We start from the raw sequence: 17198 nt of genomic DNA, 5'->3' as shown, positions 1-17198 counted from the left end.
CACGGCGATCGCCGCGCGCCGCGCGCGAGGCGCTGGGCGCGCGAGACGCGGTCGCGGCGACGCGCGCGCGCGCGCATCGATGCCCGACCCCGATCGCGCCCCGCTCGGGCCGCGCGCGGGCGAGCGCGCGTACGGCGCGGGCGATCCATCGTGGACGCGCGACGGCGGTGTGAATGGTGTTGCGCGCGATGACGACGTCGTGCTCGCGCGGGAGCGACGGAAAGCGACCCGGGTGCGCGGGAAAGGGACGCTGTATATGTTTGTCGTCGTCGCGTGCGCGAGCGTGGGCGCGGTGGGGCGATTGGGTCGTTCGGGGGGGGCGACGCGGCGCGGCGCGTTGGGACTCGGGCGCGACGGAGGCGCGCTGCCGGCGAATTTCTTCGGTGAGATGGGGGGGGGGGTGGACGATCGGGTAGGGTCTGGGGGGGTGCGAGCGTCGACGTCGGCGTCGACGGGTGCGCTCGCGGCGATGCGTAACGACGCCCGGCTCGGGGTTCCGGGTCTGGCGGCGCACGTCGCAGAGAGACGCGACCCGGAGAGCGACGACGCGAGAATTTTAGTCCTGACGAAGCCGTTCGAGTGGGGGATGACGTATTTACAAATAGCGAGCGTTAAGAGATGGGCGCCGAAGTTGCTGCCGCACATCACGGTGCTGACGTACGACGAGGCGACGCAAAAGTCGTGCGAGGCGCACCGCGGGGTGGATTGTTTCTTCGACACAGATTTCGTTCGACAGTTCGGAGCGAACGTGAACGACGGTAAGGCTAGGGATGCGATGTCGTGGCGTAAGGTGCACGCCGCGCTGGAGCTCCTCAGGGCGAAGGTTTCCGTGGTTATTTTAGATTCAGACACGGTGTTCCTCTCCGATCCCACCGAGGCGTGGACGAACGCGTTGGAGAAGTACGATGTCATCGTGAGCTCGGACGTCGGTGACGAGCGTGAGGCGCAGGGAAACATGAACACAAAAATGGTGATCTTCCCCGCGAGCGCGCGGAGCGAGGAGATTTGTGAAAAATGGCTCGAAGGTGAATCGCGTTTGGTGTCAAACGTCAATTTCGGAGAGTACCCAGAGCAGTCCTTCTGGAATTACGTCCTCGTCCCTACGAACGCGGGGAGGTATCACATCCACGCCATGAGCACGGCGGAGTCTAGTAACTTCATTACCGCCGCCGCAGGCGCAGACGGGACGTTTCCTGGCACTCACACCGTCACCGCCTCGTACTGCGGCGACACTGAGGACAAGGAACAATTTCTCCAGCACATCCTCGAGACCAAGCATAACGCCGAGGCCAAGCTCGGGATCGGACCGAAATCCGTCACCGATCCCTCTAACACCGCCTTACCGCTGCATTCGGCCACGGACTTCGACCACGACGGCGTCGCCGACGCCGCCGCGTTTCCGCACCCAGACCTCAAATGCGACCACGTCAAGCGCAGGCTCGTGGCGGAGAAGCGTTTCGCCGTCACGTCCGATCGACACATCACGTGGACGTGATCGATCGCACCCGACGTTCGTTACACACACCGAGTGGTGTAATTGTATTCTAAATCATTCGCCAGCGTCGAGCCCCAGCGCGCGTCCGCCGTGAGCGCGCCTCCGCGTCCCCTCTGAATGCATTCGCTCACAGAGACCCACCCCACACCCCGACGAACGGGGTCGGTGCGATGCCGTCCGACGCGACGCGTCGCATCGCCGTCATCGGCGGCGGCGTCAGCGGTCTCAGCGCCGCCTACCTCTTATCTCGCCCGTCGATCCAATCGTCGACGTCATCACCGGGACAGAATGAAAAAGTGCAAAAAGCGCAAGTCGTACACGCGACCGATGCCGCGCGTGCGGTGACGTTATTCGAGTCCTGCGACGTCCTGGGTGGACACGCGTTGACGGTGCACTCACCCACGGCGAATGGAGAGGTCGATCTGGGATTTCAGGTGTTTAATTTAACGACGTATCCGCACCTGGTGGGGTTGTTCGGCGCGCTCGGCGTCGAGAGCGAGCGGAGCGACATGTCATTTTCGTGCTCGAGTGGTGATGTTGAGTGGGGGAGCATCGGGTTGAAAGGGGTGTTCGCGCAGAAGAAGAACGCGCGAAGCGCGAGGTTCTTGAAGATGATTCGAGAGATTTTGCGCTTTGGCAAGTCGGCGCCCGAGGTGTTGGACGAGAAGCGGGCGACGGAGTTCGAGGATGTCTCCCTGGGGGAGTATCTCGAGCGCAATCGGTACTCAACGTTTTTCAAAGACCATTACGTGGTTCCCATGTGCGCCGCGATATGGAGTTGCAGCGACGAGGATGCGATGGCGTTTCCAGTCAAGACGCTCGTGCGGTTCTGGGTGAACCATCATCTGCTCAATGTCATCGAACGGCCTCTCTGGCGAGTGGTCAAGGGACGATCGTCGGCTTACGTCGACGCGATAGAACGTGAACTCGATGACGTTCGTAAGGGGGCTTACGTCAAAGCTGTGAAGAGAACATCGAACGGGAAAAGCGTCATCGTGACGTACGCGCAAAAAGACGCGAAGGGCAAAACACGCGAGCACTCTGAGGTGTTTGACGATGTCGTCTTCGCCTGCCACAGCGACCAGGTTTTAACAATCATGGGTGAAAGTGCGTATAAGGACGAGATAGAGGCGCTGAGCGCTGTGAAGTACCAGGAAAACGAGGTTTACTTGCACACAGATGCGACGTTGATGCCGAGGAGTAGAGATGCCTGGGCGTCGTGGAACTGCCTTCGCGGCGATCGTCTCGACATTCCTGAGGAAGAGGCCAAAACTCGCAGCGTGTGTGTGACGTACTGGGTGAATCTGCTGCAAAATTTAGCGCCAGGGACGAAGGATCTATTCGTGACGCTCAATCCGCCGCGGCCGCCGCGCGAGGGCTCAGTCGAACACAAAGTCACCCTCGCGCACCCGCTCTTTAACAAGGCGGCGATCGCCGCGCAGACTCAGATTCAGGCGTTGCAAGGGAAGGATCGAGTGTGGTTCTGCGGTGCGTGGTGTGGTTACGGCTTCCACGAGGACGGCATCAAGTCGGCCGTGGATTGCTGCGATAAATTGCTTGGCAGGTCATCTGTGCCTTGGATTCCGAGACCATGCAATCCCAAGCTGTCCAGCACGACCAAGGCAGTTCTTCCGCTCTTCCAGCGCGCGTGCACTGGTTGGCTTCCCGCGAATAAGCGTTTGCGAATGATTCTCCCGGACGGAAGCGAGCGTATGATGTGCGGGAAGGACGCGGGCGACTCGTCTGAGACAATCACCATGACGGTTTTCAATCAACGCGTCTTCGTGCAGACTATTTTGCGAGCGGATATCGGTCTCGGGGAGTGTTATATGAACGGGGACTTCGACGCGGACTTAATCGGCCTCCTGGACACGGTGTGCAAAGGTCACCCCGGGGCCTCTGGCGTCGATACTTTGAGTTGCAAGCCGAAGATGCGTTTCGATCCCGTCGGACTCATCACTGAGGCAGTGAATTGGGTCGGAGCTAAAATGGAGATGGCGGCTCACAAGGCGCTCAGTAACACCAAGGAAGGTTCGCGGAAAAACATTGAGTATCACTACGACGCCGGTAACGACTTTTACAAGCTATGGTTGGATCGAACGATGCTGTACTCGAGCGCGATTCACGGAGACATCGACGACGCAAACATGTCGGTGGACGTCCTGGACAAGTTCGAAACCTTCGAGGCTCGAGAAAAGCACTTGGAAGCAGCACAGTACACAAAGATTGATGCCATCATCGATAGAGCGGACATTCAATCTGGGCATCGTGTTCTAGAAATTGGCTGTGGCTGGGGCACATGCGCTATTCGCATGGTGCAACGAAAGAAGTGCCACGTCACCGGATTAACACTTTCGCACGAGCAGCATGCCGAAGCGACCGCCCGAGTCAAGGCTGCTGGGTTATCGCATTTGATTGACATCGTCATATGCGATTATCGAGACGTTAAGGGAACGTTCGACAGAGTGGTTTCAATTGAGATGCTTGAGGCCGTGGGGCACGAGCACTTGCCCACGTACTTTAGCACGGTGCACAGGGTGTTGAAGCCGGGAGGTAAGGCCTCGATTCAGGTCATCACCATGCCAGACGGACGATATGACGCTTACTGCAATAGCGAGAGCGATTTCATTCGCGCTTACATCTTCCCGGGCGGTCACTTGCCGTCGGTTGCAGCGATGAGAGACGCGTCCCCGCGCGGCCTCGTGCTGTCCTCCTACGACGATATCGGTTTGCACTACGCCGTCACTTTGCGACTTTGGCGCGAACGCATGATGCATCATGCCGAGCGCATACTTTCGATGGGCTACACCAGAAAGTTCTTGCGCATGTTTGAATTTTACTTTGCCTACTGCGAGGCGGCGTTCGCGAACAAGTTGATTTACGACTTGCAGATGACTTGGACCAAGGTGAGCGAGGACGTGAATATCACAAAGGTGCAAAGAAGTTTCGCGATCAGACCGTACCTTCTCGATGCTGGCATCATTGGAGCCGGATGTGCGATTTACTATCAACACCAGCCGAAAACTGCAGCGGCGCTTGCAGACGCTGCGGCGCCTCTCATGGCCGCCTTCGTGGCCACCTTCGGTTTGGTGTGGATCTTAGCCATGATGGCGCTGACCGTTTTCCCGAAGTTTAAACTCGGGAAAAAGGTGAGCAAGGTTAAGTTGGATGAGGCGTCCACAGCGCACGGAACTCTCTCGAGTCGCGCGCTGGAGCTCTCGAGGCCGTTGATGAAGGCTATCGTCTCTGCGGCGATCGGCTCAGCGGCGTGCGCCTTCATCGCCGACGCGCCCGATATCACGCTGAAAAGCGCCTCATGGATGCTTCCGGTGGTTGAGAACCGGAAAACGAGGAAAGCAGCGAGTGATTTACTCATCAAGTATGCCGTGGTGTCCTTTGCACGCGGCGTCACTTCGATAGCCAGACGGAAGCGCCTCAGCATGATGAAGCACAGCGTCGAGCTCATGACTACGCTCTACGCCATCCACCACGACTTATTCGTCGTCGCCTTGGCTTGCTCACTCGTGATTGAAGTTCGGGTGTTTGCCACGCACTTCCGCGTCTTCGCCCGTGTCGCGAGTGGTTTTCCGCACTACGAGACGTTCGCCTACGCGGCGTCTCGCACACTCGCCACATTGGCGCTCTACGCCTTCCAGATCGCCCCCACTCTATTGGCCGGCAGAGCGCTCGCGCTGCACATCAATTCCGATGTCATCGATCCGAGCTCTGGCACTGGCATCGCCGTCAGCGTCGCCATCTGCGTCGCCGTCGCGAGCGCCGGTCGCGTGTACGTCCAGGACGTCCAGCACGCCGTCGCTGAGCGCAAAATCCGCGACCGCATCCTCTCCGTCGCCACGTCCGCCGACATCTAGTGTCGTCACCATTCGTAATAGCATTATTCATACGTATTTTTCATCGATAAAATCTCTGCGCAACGCGAATCCGACATTGGTTCTAATCCGTCCCGCGCGTCTCCGTCTAAGTAATCTTTGAATTCGTCCAAATCTTCACTGCACGACGCTCGCACGCGTCGACGCGTCGATACAGCCATGCCCCAAACCGACCCTCAACCTCACCCACCGCGTGTGGTCGGTCACTTAATCCTGGGCGAGCTCATAGGCGTCGGTGCGACGAGCTCGGTGTACAAGGCGGTGGATCAGCGGGACGGTCGCGTCAGCGCAGTCAAAGAGATCTCTTTAATCGGCGTCGATTCTCAGGACATGGAGCGAATCACGGCGGAATTAGAGTTGCTGAGTAATCTCGAGCACGCGAACGTGGTGAAGTACGAGGGGGCGAGGACGATCGGGGAGTCGTTGTACGTTGAGTTGGAATTCGCCGAGAACGGTTCGCTCGCGAGGACGGTACATCCGAGCAGGTTCGGTGGATTCCCAGAGAGTCTATGCGCGGTGTACGTGGCGCAGATTTTGAGGGGGTTGGCGTACTTGCATGGGCAAGGCGTTGTACATCGAGACATCAAGGGGGCAAACATTCTGACGACGAAGGAGGGCGTGGTGAAGCTGGCGGATTTTGGCGTCGCGACGAAAGGGTCTAGAGTTGGCGGTGGGGACGGGTTAGGACGTCGATTCGGTCTACTAAATGAAGCATCGCGTAAGATTGCGTCGATGGAGAACAGTGAGGAGGCGAATGCGGACGGTGAAGCGAAACCGAACGACGCGCTCGGGACGCCATATTGGATGGCGCCAGAGGTGATCGAGATGCGCAACGTTACCGCGGCCGCGGACGTGTGGAGCGTCGGGTGCACTATCATCGAGTTATTGACGAGTAATCCGCCGTATTACGATCTCGATCCGATGCCGGCGTTGTTTCGCATCGTTCGAGACAAGCATCCGCCGCTCCCGGCTGGCATCTCGGATGCATTGAGGGATTTCTTAATGCTTTGTTTCAAGAAGGATCCAAAGGATAGGCCCGCCGCGGAGGCATTGTTGAGTCATACCTGGCTCACGGACGAGCGGTCGCTGACGGAGCAGCCGAGAGAGGTGGGGGCGTTGATTGATCGCGTGGCGAATATCGGCGTCGAGGCATCGACAATGAAGCGTGCTTCGTCGAGCTCGGACGCGCTCAATCTGTTGGGAATAAGCACGTCGAACGGGATGACGAAGGAACAAATCGATCTGAACGAAACTATTGTCAGCGTCATGGATCGACTTCGGAGCGCGTTCGCGGATACTTCGTCGTCTGAGAACGTTGAGATGGCGGGCGCGGATTTTGTGCAACTCATGGATAGTTCGACGAGTTTCAACGTCACGAATGAAACGCTCTTCACGACACGCGCGAACTGTACATTCATGAACGTCATCAACGACGACGCAGCAGCGGAGACGACGCGAACGGTGGCGTTTGAGTGCGTCGCTGCGGCGAGCGCGGCGAGCAGAGATGTCTTAACATCCTTCGTTACTATGGGCGTCTTACCGAGAGCCTTGGAAGTTCTCAGGAGGGAAAACGCGAGCGCACGAGCGAAGATAGCGGCTTTGCGTTTGTGTCGAGTCACAGCGAAGGCTGGGCCGGTGTTCTCGCGATGTCTTGTTTCGTGCGGAGCGCTTCCAATTTTAGTTGGCGTCCTGGACGAAGGTTTCGGCGGTAGCGGTCGCGAGCTGACCAAGTACGCCCTGAGCGCGATTTACATCGCCGCGGAGATCGAGCGAGGCGATCAGATGCCGAGGCAACTAGGTCAGGCGATCTCACTCTCCTTGGCACAGGCGGGGCTGTTCCCAAAACTCGTCGCGCTCCTCGGCTCCACGCACACGGCGAGTCTCGAGGACGAAGCCAACCCAGAGGTAATGGACGATACGCGAAGCGAGGGTGGGTCATCCATGACGGGTTCAATCGGAGGCACAAGCACGCACAGCGTCTCGCGAGGTCTCTACTCGAGCGGTGGAAGATATTATCGCGAGCTCGTCGCCGAGACGCTGTATCGAGTGGCGAAACGCGGCGACGGGTGTCCCGAAGTTTCCAAGTCTCTCGTAGACGTTCGAATAATCCATGGGTGCTTGGCCCAACTCAGCGTCGTCCCGCGTTCGACGGCGACGAAACTTTTGGGCTTGGTACATCTCTTGTCGAAACAACCGGACTCGTTTGACGTGCTGCAACACTCCGGCGCAATTCCGAAACTCGTCAAGTGCGTCGAGGGGAATGTCAAGAGCGGACATGCGCAGTCGTGGGAGCTCGCGCTCAAGGCGTTACATAACTTGTGCGCGATGAACAAGGAGCGGCAGGAGCAAGCCGCCGTGGCGGGTTTGATACCGATCTTGGTAAAGATTGTTGCCGAGAGGAACGTCGCACATACGGTTCAACAATCGGCGATGAAGCTCGCCGTACCTTTGCTGTGTGACATGGCGTCGGCGAGTCGCAAAACGCGGGAGCTTCTCGAGAAACACGGAGCGCTGGACGCGTACGTCGAGCTAATTTCGGTGGAATCCGGTTGGACGCTCTCAGCGCTAAACGCCGTGGGCTCTTGGCTCGCCATCGAACCTTGGAAAGCGGAGGCTCGCTTTCTCGAACCTGACGCCATCAACTCCATCTTAGACGTCTTGGATGAGTCAACGTCTCAAGATAACATCATGCAGGCGCTTTTGAACCTGATTTCCACCTCCCCGCGGCTGTGTCAGGCGCTCGCAAACGAGCACTTCATCCCGCCGCTCATGGACGCCCTCACGACCGCCGCCACCAAGCCCACGACCAGGATCACGCTGCTCAAGATGCTCGGTGTCGTACACGAACACGCCCAGCGCCCAAAAGAGCTCATCATCCGCTACGACGTCGTCGCCAGGCTAAAGCGCCTCATCGAGGGCGTGACGGACGAACGCTCCAGCGGCGCCGTCGCCCAGCTCGTCGACAAAATCCTCCGCTCCATGCGCCTCACGCGCGTCGCTTGACCCGCCGTGTGAACCAATCAATTCATTTCTAGCCTCAATCCTCCGCGTCCAACGCTCGCGTCGACCACGTCCGTCGCCCGCGGTCGCGCGCGACGCGGCGGCGACCCACCGAATCAAAATCCAGCCAGTCACGACTCATCAAACAGTCCCTCCATCAAAACATCAAAACATCAAAACATCGCCACCCTCGGACCGAGACGTCACCGCGCGTTATCCTCGAGCACGCGCGCGCGCGCGCGGACGCAACGCCCTCGCTCGCGCGAGACGCGACCGCACCGACGACGATGATCGCCCGCGTCGCCTTACCGACGCGCGCGTCGCCGCGATGCGCGCGTGGAGAGGGAAAGATTGCGAGACACGCCGACGTCCAGCGACCGGGAATCTGTTTCGCGCGCGCGCGCGCGCGCGGTGCGGTCGTCGAGGCGTCCGACGGCGCGACGCAGCTCTATGACGTGACCGCGCACGAACAACTCGAGGGTGGGTTGAGAGGCGCGGCGTTGAACGCGAAGGCGAAGCAATTTCCGAGCATGCAGGAGGTGCTGCGAAACATCCCGAGCGAGTGCTTCGAGCGGGACACGTTGAAGAGCCTGGCGTACGCGGCGGTGTCGACGGCGATCACGGTCGGATGTGGGGCGCTGGCGTACGCGTTTTTGCCGCTCAAGGCGTCTTGGTGGCCGGCGTGGGTGGCGTACGCGTTCGTGACGGGGACGGCGGCCACTGGGTGTTGGGTCGCCGCGCACGAGTGCGGGCACGGCGCGTTCAGCGATAACAAGACGTTGCAAGATGCGGTTGGATACGTGTTGCACTCGTTGCTCTTGGTGCCGTACTTTTCTTGGCAGCGATCACACGCGGTGCATCACTCGAGGACGAATCACGTTCTTGAGGGCGAGACGCACGTGCCGGCGCGCTTGGGGACGGAAGACGCCAACGTCGTGTTCAAGCTTCGCGAATTGATCGGTGAAGGGCCGTTCACGTTTTTCAACCTCGTCGGCGTCTTCGCGCTCGGATGGCCGATTTACTTGCTCACCGGCGCGAGCGGCGGACCGGTGCGCGGTAACACGAACCACTTCTTACCCTTCATGGGCGAGAAAGGTAAGCACGCGCTGTTCCCGGGTAAGTGGGCGAAGAAGGTGTGGCAGTCTGACATCGGCGTTGTTGCCGTCCTGGGCGCGCTCGCGGCTTGGGCGGCGCACAGCGGGATTGCCACAGTGATGGCACTCTACGTCGGCCCGTACATGGTGACCAACTTTTGGCTCGTCTTGTACACGTGGTTACAGCACACCGACGTTGACGTGCCGCACTTCGAGGGCGACGATTGGAACTTGGTCAAGGGGGCATTCATGACGATCGATCGCCCGTACGGCCCAGTTTTTGATTTCTTGCACCACCGCATCGGCAGCACGCACGTCGCGCACCACATCAACCACACCATTCCGCATTACAAGGCTCAAATGGCGACGGATGCGCTAAAGGAGGCGTATCCCGACCTCTACCTTTACGATCCAACTCCGATCGCGACCGCTACGTGGCGCGTGGGGAGCAAGTGCATCGCCGTCGTGAAGAAGGGAGACGAATGGGTGTTCACGGATAAGCAACTCCCGGTCGCGGCGTGATTCTCGAGACGCCACCGCGAGCGTTACACTGTAGTTAGATTTTAATAAGAACGTGTTATCATGTGTGCGTGAAGTCGTGATGAATCGTTCGTCAGTGAGTGCATCATTTCCTCAATTCTTTCGTTAAATATTATGAGAGTAATGTATTCCAGTGAGAGCGCCGCATCGCGGAGTCACGTCACGTGTGATTTTCTGGAAAAACTTGGCGGCGCTTTCGACGCACTTTTGCGACTCGAGAATCTTGAATCATCTATGCGACGACGAGCGGCGGAAGCTGAGACGCGGTGAGGGAGGCCTTCTTGCCGCCCTTCTTGGCGGTCTTGGTGTCAACCTTCTTCGCCTCGGCGCGCTTGTTGAGCTCCTCCTCGATGCCCTTCCAGGCGACGGAGAACACCATCGCCTGCAAGACGTTAGTGACGATGCGCGTTTGCAAGCCTCGGCCGAAGAGACCGGCCATGCCGTCCTTGGCGATGACACCCTTGACGGCTTGGATGTAGCCCATGTTGGCGTCGCCGGAGGTTTGCTTGACAGTCTTCACGACGCGAAGAGAGTTGGAGATGCAATCGCTCACGATGGACGAGCACATACCGATCACGGCGTTGCGCACGTTGTTGCCCATCTTCGTATCCTGCTTCGGGATCGTCTTCTGCAGGTAGTTGAAGGTGGCGAACCACGGATAGTTGCCGACCCAGTTAGCCGCGAAATTCGCCGCCGCGCCGTTGTACAGCACGCCGACGCCGCCGGCGCGAACCTTATCCTTCAACAACGCGAAAGCGGCGTTACCCTGCACTTGCAGCGTCGTCTTGAACGTGTCCACGGGCGTCAAGAAGATTCTCCACGTCGCACCGCCGACGGAGGCGAAACCGGTCGCCACGCTCACCGGCATGTTCGGATAGTACGCCTCGAGCGCCGCCAAAACCCCGGTGTTCATCGCCGTGTCCCCGAATCGCGACAGCGGCGCCTGCACGATCGCAAAGGAGACCCCCTTATACAACCTCGGCACGCCGCCTTCCTTATACAGCGCTTTAATGCTCCCGAGCATGTTTCCGCCGTTCGCGTATTGATAATTCATCGCCGTGCGCATCCACATGAATGACCCAACCTGAATCACCCCAGCCGCGAACCCGGCGACGCCGCCTCGGAACGCCCGCGCGGATGCCTTCTTCATCACCTCTCCAAAGTCCACCCGCGGCGTCGTCGCCGTCGTCGTCTTACCCGCGCTCAATTCCGGGAGCGCGCGATTCGATCGTCGTCGAATCTCCGTCGACGCCCCAACCTCGGGCATCACGCGCGTCGTCTTCGCGCGCGCGGTGCGCTCACGGATCTTTGCCTCGACCATCGCGCGCGCGGGCGAGGGCGAGGCGTCGCGCGCGGGGGTGTGCGCGCGTGGACGATCGCGTCCTCTCGCGTCGCTCCGCGTGTCCGGCCAGAGGACACGTGGCATCGCGAGACATTTGGGTGATTCGCGCGCGAAGTACGCGCGACGGCGACGCGCGAGCGCGCACGTCACATCGTGAGACGTGTACGGGTGATTCGTGTGCGAAGTACGCGTGACGGCGACGCGCGAGCGCGCACGTGGCATCGTGGGACATTTCGGTGCGTCGTCGACGGCGATGGGCCAAAGATTCACACGGCGCGCCGCGGCGCGGGCGCGGGCTTAGGAGACATCGAGCGTCTCGTAAAGGGCGAGCCACTGAGGGCTGAGGTGCTTGCCGAAAGGCACGGCCCACTTGGGTAAGGCGACGTCGATCTTGGCGATCGACGGGGTGCGAGCCGTGTAATCCGCGCGCAATCGCACGGCTTCTGAACACGAAGAATTTGTTGACGCGCGCGGTTGATACCAGAGCGTGAATTTTGTTCGGGCGGAAGAATCGCCCCCGACGCCGTTCAAAATCACTCGCGTCGCACGTCCGCGCTCGTACGGGTCGATGACTACCCAATCCTCATCTGTCGGTGCGTCAATCTCGACGGATAAGACGGCGACGCGCTCGACGCAGCGTTTGTCTGCGGAGACGGACCATCTACGACCGTCGCCAACGGATATCTCAACGCGTCGTGAACGACCGACGCTTCGAACCTCGCCGAAAGAGGGTGGTATCGAGCCCGTTACCACCATTTCATCGTACAAATTGTTTCCGGAGACGACGCAAGCGCCGCGAGCGATAGCCGTGGAGATATCAAACGTTGCGTTGGCCGAACACTCCATCGAGAGCGAATCGAGGACAGTTGGATTTTCCCTGAGCACCGACTCGACGCCTCGCAGCGTGGACGCACCAGCGCGAGCGATGACAATGTGTGCGCTTTGTGATGACGCTCTCACGATGTGCGTCAGGACCAACGGTTGCGGCGCAAGCGTGGTCCACTGCGCGCCAGCGCCGCGCATGAAAGAGAGCGTGTACACGAGTGCGCACGCGAGCACTCCGCCGGCGAATTTTACCGCGCGAAGCCACTGATGAGGATCATCCTTCGATGTCACCAAACTCGGTGCGAATAGACTGGTCGTCATGGCGGTAAAGCCTCCGATAACAGCGCCGGCGATACCGTCGTAGAGATATATTGCTTCGTCATCCACCGGCACTCGCGAGCCGACGCCCTGGAGCACGCGAAGCAACAACAGAGCGCTCGGGGACGTGATCCACAGCGGCGCGGCGATGGAAAGAGCGATCTTCGTCCCTGAAGGTGGCGAAGGCATATCATAATCTCGCGAACGGGCGCCGAACCACGTTAACAACGCGGGAGCAATAGCAATGGATGTTGGAAACACGAGCCAGAGAAGCGGCGCGTATGAAGAGCCGATGCCCGCGCGCGTAGTCTGCGACGCGGCGAGGCCCCATACCACGACTTGTCCGATGAGTAAGGACCACTCGGTGATCCGCCACGCCTGATCACTGAGTTTCATCTTCTCAGAAAGTGGTACCAGCGCAAATGTGAGCTTTGCGGTGAATTTCTGTGTGACGATAAAGGCGATGAACGAGGCGGAGCCGGAAAGGGCGATAAGGCCTAGCGGGCGAGAAATGTAAAGGTTCGGCTCAGCAGATGTGTACGCGCATATCACTGGCGCGGCGGCGGCGACGAAGACGGCGGTAATCCACGCGAGCGCGCTCCCGAGTAACACGAGAGGAGTGGTGACCAATGCGCGGAATGTGTTCTCCATGTGCGCCACCGTCTCCTCCGCCGAGAGCGTTCTGGACGTGAAAAACTCTCCCACGTGCGTTCGATAGATGATTGTCGCGAGCGTCAAGAGAGGTACGGCGAGGAAAACAACGTGTGAATCCACTCTTGGTGAGTCGTGGGTGACCATGCCGTAGCCCGGAATGGTGTACCAAGACATCGGCCGCGCCGCTCGCTCGTCGTTTGTCTCGCTCTCAAAACCGCCGTGTGCGACGATGTACGCCATGAACTCGAGTATATTTTCACCCGAGTGTTGCAATGACCCCGGTCGCATGTACTTGACTCGGTCTCTCGGCGTGTGATATACTGATGTGCGCTCAACGAAGGCGAAATCGAGGATTGCCGGCACGTCGCCGTATCGTCGAAAAATTGCGAAATCTGTCCCACTGTTGATGACCCCGCTGTTGAATATGTCTTCTGAAAGTACTGTCCCAATCGCTCGCGGCGCATGGCGCGCCCAGGCCCTGAGCGCTCGTCTTGCGATGTCGCTGTCCGCCCGCGCCTGAAAAAGGCGATGCGGCCCGCCGGCGCCCATGGACTCTAAATTCAAAACAAGCTGCACCCGCACTTTTGCGTCGCTAAACCACTCGTGCGTCCGAACGAGTCCATGCGCCCCTGCTAAACCCTCCTCTTCGGCGGTGCTAAACATCACGATCACCGCCGCGCACCGACGAGCCTCGACATCGCACATCGCGTCTCCGCCGACTCGAGCGAGGCGCTGCGCCAACGCGCGCGTCGTCTCCAACGCCGTCGCAACGTTGGCACCATTATCGCTCCCGCCCACACTTGCGTGCACCGTGTCTATATGCACGCTCAAGACAACCGCGTGCTCCTCCCAACCCTCTCTCTGCGCCCGAGCGCTCCTGATCCTTGCGCCGAGGCTCGCGATGCCGCCGTACGTCGTCCGCCACGACCCCCCAGCAAATCCGTCGTGTGTCCGCCGTGCCCGCTCCACCGTCGTCGCGTTCGACAAACTCACCGGCCGTAATGCATCCGTCAACGTCGTGTCGACGTACGCGAACGCCGACCACTCAGACGGCGTCCCGGTCGCCCGCGCGCCGCCGGATTCCAGCGTCCGCGCGTGCACCCGCGCTCTGCGCTCCGCGAACGCCTCTCTGTGATCGCTCACCGCGCTCGAGCGCACCGGCGTCATCCGATCGATCAAGACCGAAAGCACGCACGTCACGAACACGATAAACGCCGACGAAGACGCCAACCGCGTCGTCGTCGCGCGAATGAAGGAGTACGAAGCATTTTTTGTTTCGTTCGAATCATTCCCTCGACCCCCCGACGCGCTCGCGCTCGCGCTCACGTCGTCGTTCGAGCTCGCGCGATTCGCGTCCGACATGCCGTCCCGGTCGCGAATTCCAGTCGAACGATCCGCGAGCGGGCGGGCGCGGCGACGAAGCGCGCGAGTGTTGTCGAATTTTGAAATTTCTTCTATTTAAAGCCCCATCCAGAGATACGAACCGTCACTCGGTTTTCGCCTCGAATGACGCGCTTCGCGAGCGAGGACGCGGAGGACGCGGAGGATGCGGAGGACGCGGATTGGTTCCTCACCGCGATCGCGTCGTCGTCGTCCGCGCGCGCGGCGCCGACGGTGGACGACGCGCGGGCGATCGCGCGGGCGGCGAGAGGGGCGACGCGGGCGAGCAAGGCGCTGGAGGCGCGCGCGCAGGGCGTCGTCGCGGCGGCGCTCGTGGCGAAACGTCGGGAGCGCGACGCGCGGTTCGAGCTGTGTGAGCGTCGTGAGCGCGATCTGCGCTCGATGCAGGAACGAATACGCGCCGATGTCGGACGGTTCGAGGCGTTCGTGCGAGAGAACGAGGTCAAGCGCGTATCCGCGCTGCGGAGGGAGAGAGAAGAGGCGCGGGCGAACGAGCTCAGGGATGAGCGATTGCGTGAGATGCGATCGGAGTCTAAGTCTAGGGCGGAGGCGTCGCGTGCGCTGGACAAAGACGTCGAACGAGCGCGCGTGTTCGAGACGTTTCTCGCGCGTGTCGCTACGGCGGCGACGAACGGTGACGCGTTTGAGGACATCGCCGACGTCCTCGGTCGGCACGACACGCTGAGACGGACGCGGGATAGTCTTCGAGCGAGCGTAGACGAGTCGCACTCGCGCGTGGAGTGTACCCGCGCGGCGCATGAACGAACGATAAAACACATGGAGGAAGAGCGTTTGATGGCCACCGCGTCCATCGCTCGACTGCGTCAACGCGACGAAGATCTCCGGCGGGAGAACGGTCGACTACGACAGGAGATGGCGTACAGATCGCGGTCGACGGCGGACCGAACGCGCATACTCGCAGAGGCGAAGATGGCGGTGCGAAATCTAGTTCGCCGGTGCGCAACAAACGACCCCGCGCCCGCGCATGACAGACGCGAACTCGATTTCGTCGAAGAGCGCGCTCGCGTGCTTCGGCAGATCGCTGGAAGTAACGTGTGCGCCAGTGTCAAATCGTAAACTACCGGTAACACTAGATTTCAAAGTTCACTAGATCGATCCCGTTTCGTCTTGGGATGCCATTTTCGTCGAGAACTGGAAAACGGGCGCTCCATCGCAGCGTTCGGTTGCGGCGCCCGACGGCAAGCGCGTTCACAGCGCAACAAACGATCGTTGGGTAATCGATCGTTAACGCGCTCGAATCTTTCCCGAGCACTGTGCCGGCGTCGACGTTCAGCAAGAGCTTCTGTGCAACGTCTCCAAGTACTCGCGCTTCCACCACGCGTTCATCGTCGTCGTCTCCACTCTGCAGACCAAGCGTGATCTCGCGCCAGGTGAACACTCCCCGACCACTCTCGTCACAATGACACAATTTGTACACACCGTTCGTGTCGGCGTTGAGCTCTCGAGAACACGCGTCGCACGCGAAGCAAGTCATTCTGGGCACGTCAGATGCGACGAGCGCGGGAGGTACACGTCTCCTCGTGTTTGCACCGTCGGCGCACACTTCCAACCACTTTACTGTTGCATCGAAGACAATAATCAACGAAGAAACGTTGCCAAGGGTAAATTCTCCACGCATCGCACTCGCCAAATCACTGAACGGGAGCTCGCGAGAAAACTCTGATTCCGGCACCCGAGCGATGACCTCCGCTCTGCGAGAATCGTCTTCACCGAGCGTGCGCCAAGTCGATCTTCTCGCGTCGCACACCAGCTCACACGTCCCGGTATTCGCGTTCCATCGTACAATGGCGTTCCGGACGTCCAAAACATCCCCAACGATCGACGCTCTGGCGCGTTCCGTCGCGTCCTTCGCTGGAGGAAGATGAATCCGTGTCTCACGTCCGCCTTTCGTCTGCCTCGCCCAAACCACTCTGCGCGCGTACTGTTCTCCATCACTCTCATCATCTCCAAAGCTTAGTCGCCCCTCTGGTCTCCACGACGACCTACGCACCTCCTCTCGTGTCACCCTACCCAAAAAGTGTAACCGCGTTCGCTCTCTCGGATCCAATCGCTCTGAATCCGTGTACGTCGCTGATCCAAAGCTCTCTCTTCTGTTCACCTCCCTTCGCTCCGTCGCCACGCGCACGAGCTCGATCAACCCTTTCGATTTTACCGCGCGCACAGTTCGCATCAACGCCATCGCGTTATCCACTCTCGCGTCGCCGAACCATCCGCCGCGGTCGCGCTCTCGCGCGCGCTTCAACGCCGCCCCCAAGAGTCCGCCACCACTGATCACCTCCTCCGCCGTGGCCGCTCGTCGAACCGTCGACTCCGATTGTACCGAAACCGTCTTCGCGCGCTCGCCCGTCACGCACCTCGCGCACGAGACGTAGTACACGTCGCCTACGCGCCAATCGATGTCAACGTGGTGATCCCGAGCGATCAAAACGAATCTTTGTGCACCGCTCGCGTTTCCGTCGACGACGCTCAAGGCGACGCGTCGACGGACGACGTTGTGACGCACGTCGTACCAGTCGTTCAGTTTACGCGCGTTCAACACTAAGACGTACGCGGAGCGATCGACGACGACGACGGACATGCGTCGATCAGTGAGGTGGTGCCTGGTTTTAGTGCTAAAC

At 60.0% G+C, this 17198-nt stretch overlaps 8 protein-coding genes across 8 annotated transcripts; 5 read left to right on the top strand and 3 right to left on the bottom strand.

Annotated features, from left to right (window-relative positions):
* Positions 1-79: 79 nt before the first annotated feature.
* Positions 80-1495, top strand: OT_ostta17g01960 (Nucleotide-diphospho-sugar transferase; the record flags this gene model as incomplete). Its single annotated transcript, XM_022984656.1, has 1 exon — positions 80-1495. The coding sequence occupies one exon, from the start codon at positions 80-82 to the stop codon at positions 1493-1495; it is 1416 nt and encodes a 471-aa protein (XP_022840485.1).
* Positions 1496-1665: 170 nt separating this feature from the next.
* Positions 1666-5367, top strand: OT_ostta17g01950 (Mycolic acid cyclopropane synthase; the record flags this gene model as incomplete). The annotated part of the gene is made up of 1 exon (XM_022984653.1): positions 1666-5367. The coding sequence occupies one exon, from the start codon at positions 1666-1668 to the stop codon at positions 5365-5367; it is 3702 nt and encodes a 1233-aa protein (XP_022840484.1).
* A 177-nt stretch (positions 5368-5544) lies between these two features.
* Positions 5545-8388, top strand: OT_ostta17g01940 (Serine/threonine-protein kinase, active site; the record flags this gene model as incomplete). The annotated part of the gene is made up of 1 exon (XM_022984647.1): positions 5545-8388. The coding sequence occupies one exon, from the start codon at positions 5545-5547 to the stop codon at positions 8386-8388; it is 2844 nt and encodes a 947-aa protein (XP_022840483.1).
* A 284-nt stretch (positions 8389-8672) lies between these two features.
* On the top strand, positions 8673-10001 carry OT_ostta17g01930 (Fatty acid desaturase, type 1; the record flags this gene model as incomplete). Its single annotated transcript, XM_003083923.1, has 1 exon — positions 8673-10001. One exon carries the CDS (start codon positions 8673-8675, stop codon positions 9999-10001), a length of 1329 nt encoding a protein of 442 aa, XP_003083971.1.
* A 250-nt stretch (positions 10002-10251) lies between these two features.
* Positions 10252-11340, bottom strand: OT_ostta17g01920 (Mitochondrial substrate/solute carrier; the record flags this gene model as incomplete). Its single annotated transcript, XM_022984639.1, has 1 exon — positions 10252-11340. The coding sequence occupies one exon, from the start codon at positions 11338-11340 to the stop codon at positions 10252-10254; it is 1089 nt and encodes a 362-aa protein (XP_022840482.1).
* A 318-nt stretch (positions 11341-11658) lies between these two features.
* On the bottom strand, positions 11659-14520 carry OT_ostta17g01910 (Peptidase M28; the record flags this gene model as incomplete). The annotated part of the gene is made up of 1 exon (XM_003083922.2): positions 11659-14520. One exon carries the CDS (start codon positions 14518-14520, stop codon positions 11659-11661), a length of 2862 nt encoding a protein of 953 aa, XP_003083970.2.
* A 144-nt stretch (positions 14521-14664) lies between these two features.
* Positions 14665-15636, top strand: OT_ostta17g01900 (Domain of unknown function DUF4200; the record flags this gene model as incomplete). The annotated part of the gene is made up of 1 exon (XM_003083921.1): positions 14665-15636. One exon carries the CDS (start codon positions 14665-14667, stop codon positions 15634-15636), a length of 972 nt encoding a protein of 323 aa, XP_003083969.1.
* A 13-nt stretch (positions 15637-15649) lies between these two features.
* Positions 15650-17158, bottom strand: OT_ostta17g01895 (unnamed product; the record flags this gene model as incomplete). The annotated part of the gene is made up of 1 exon (XM_022984624.1): positions 15650-17158. The coding sequence occupies one exon, from the start codon at positions 17156-17158 to the stop codon at positions 15650-15652; it is 1509 nt and encodes a 502-aa protein (XP_022840481.1).
* Between the last annotated feature and the right edge of the window lie 40 nt (positions 17159-17198).

The sequence above is a fragment of the Ostreococcus tauri genome (genome assembly GCF_000214015.3).
Source record: "Ostreococcus tauri WGS project CAID00000000 data, contig chromosome 17, whole genome shotgun sequence".
Classification (NCBI taxonomy): Eukaryota; Viridiplantae; Chlorophyta; class Mamiellophyceae; order Mamiellales; family Bathycoccaceae; genus Ostreococcus; species Ostreococcus tauri.
The sequence above is the reverse complement of the archived record's forward strand: the minus strand, read 5'-3'. Positions and strand labels throughout refer to the sequence as shown.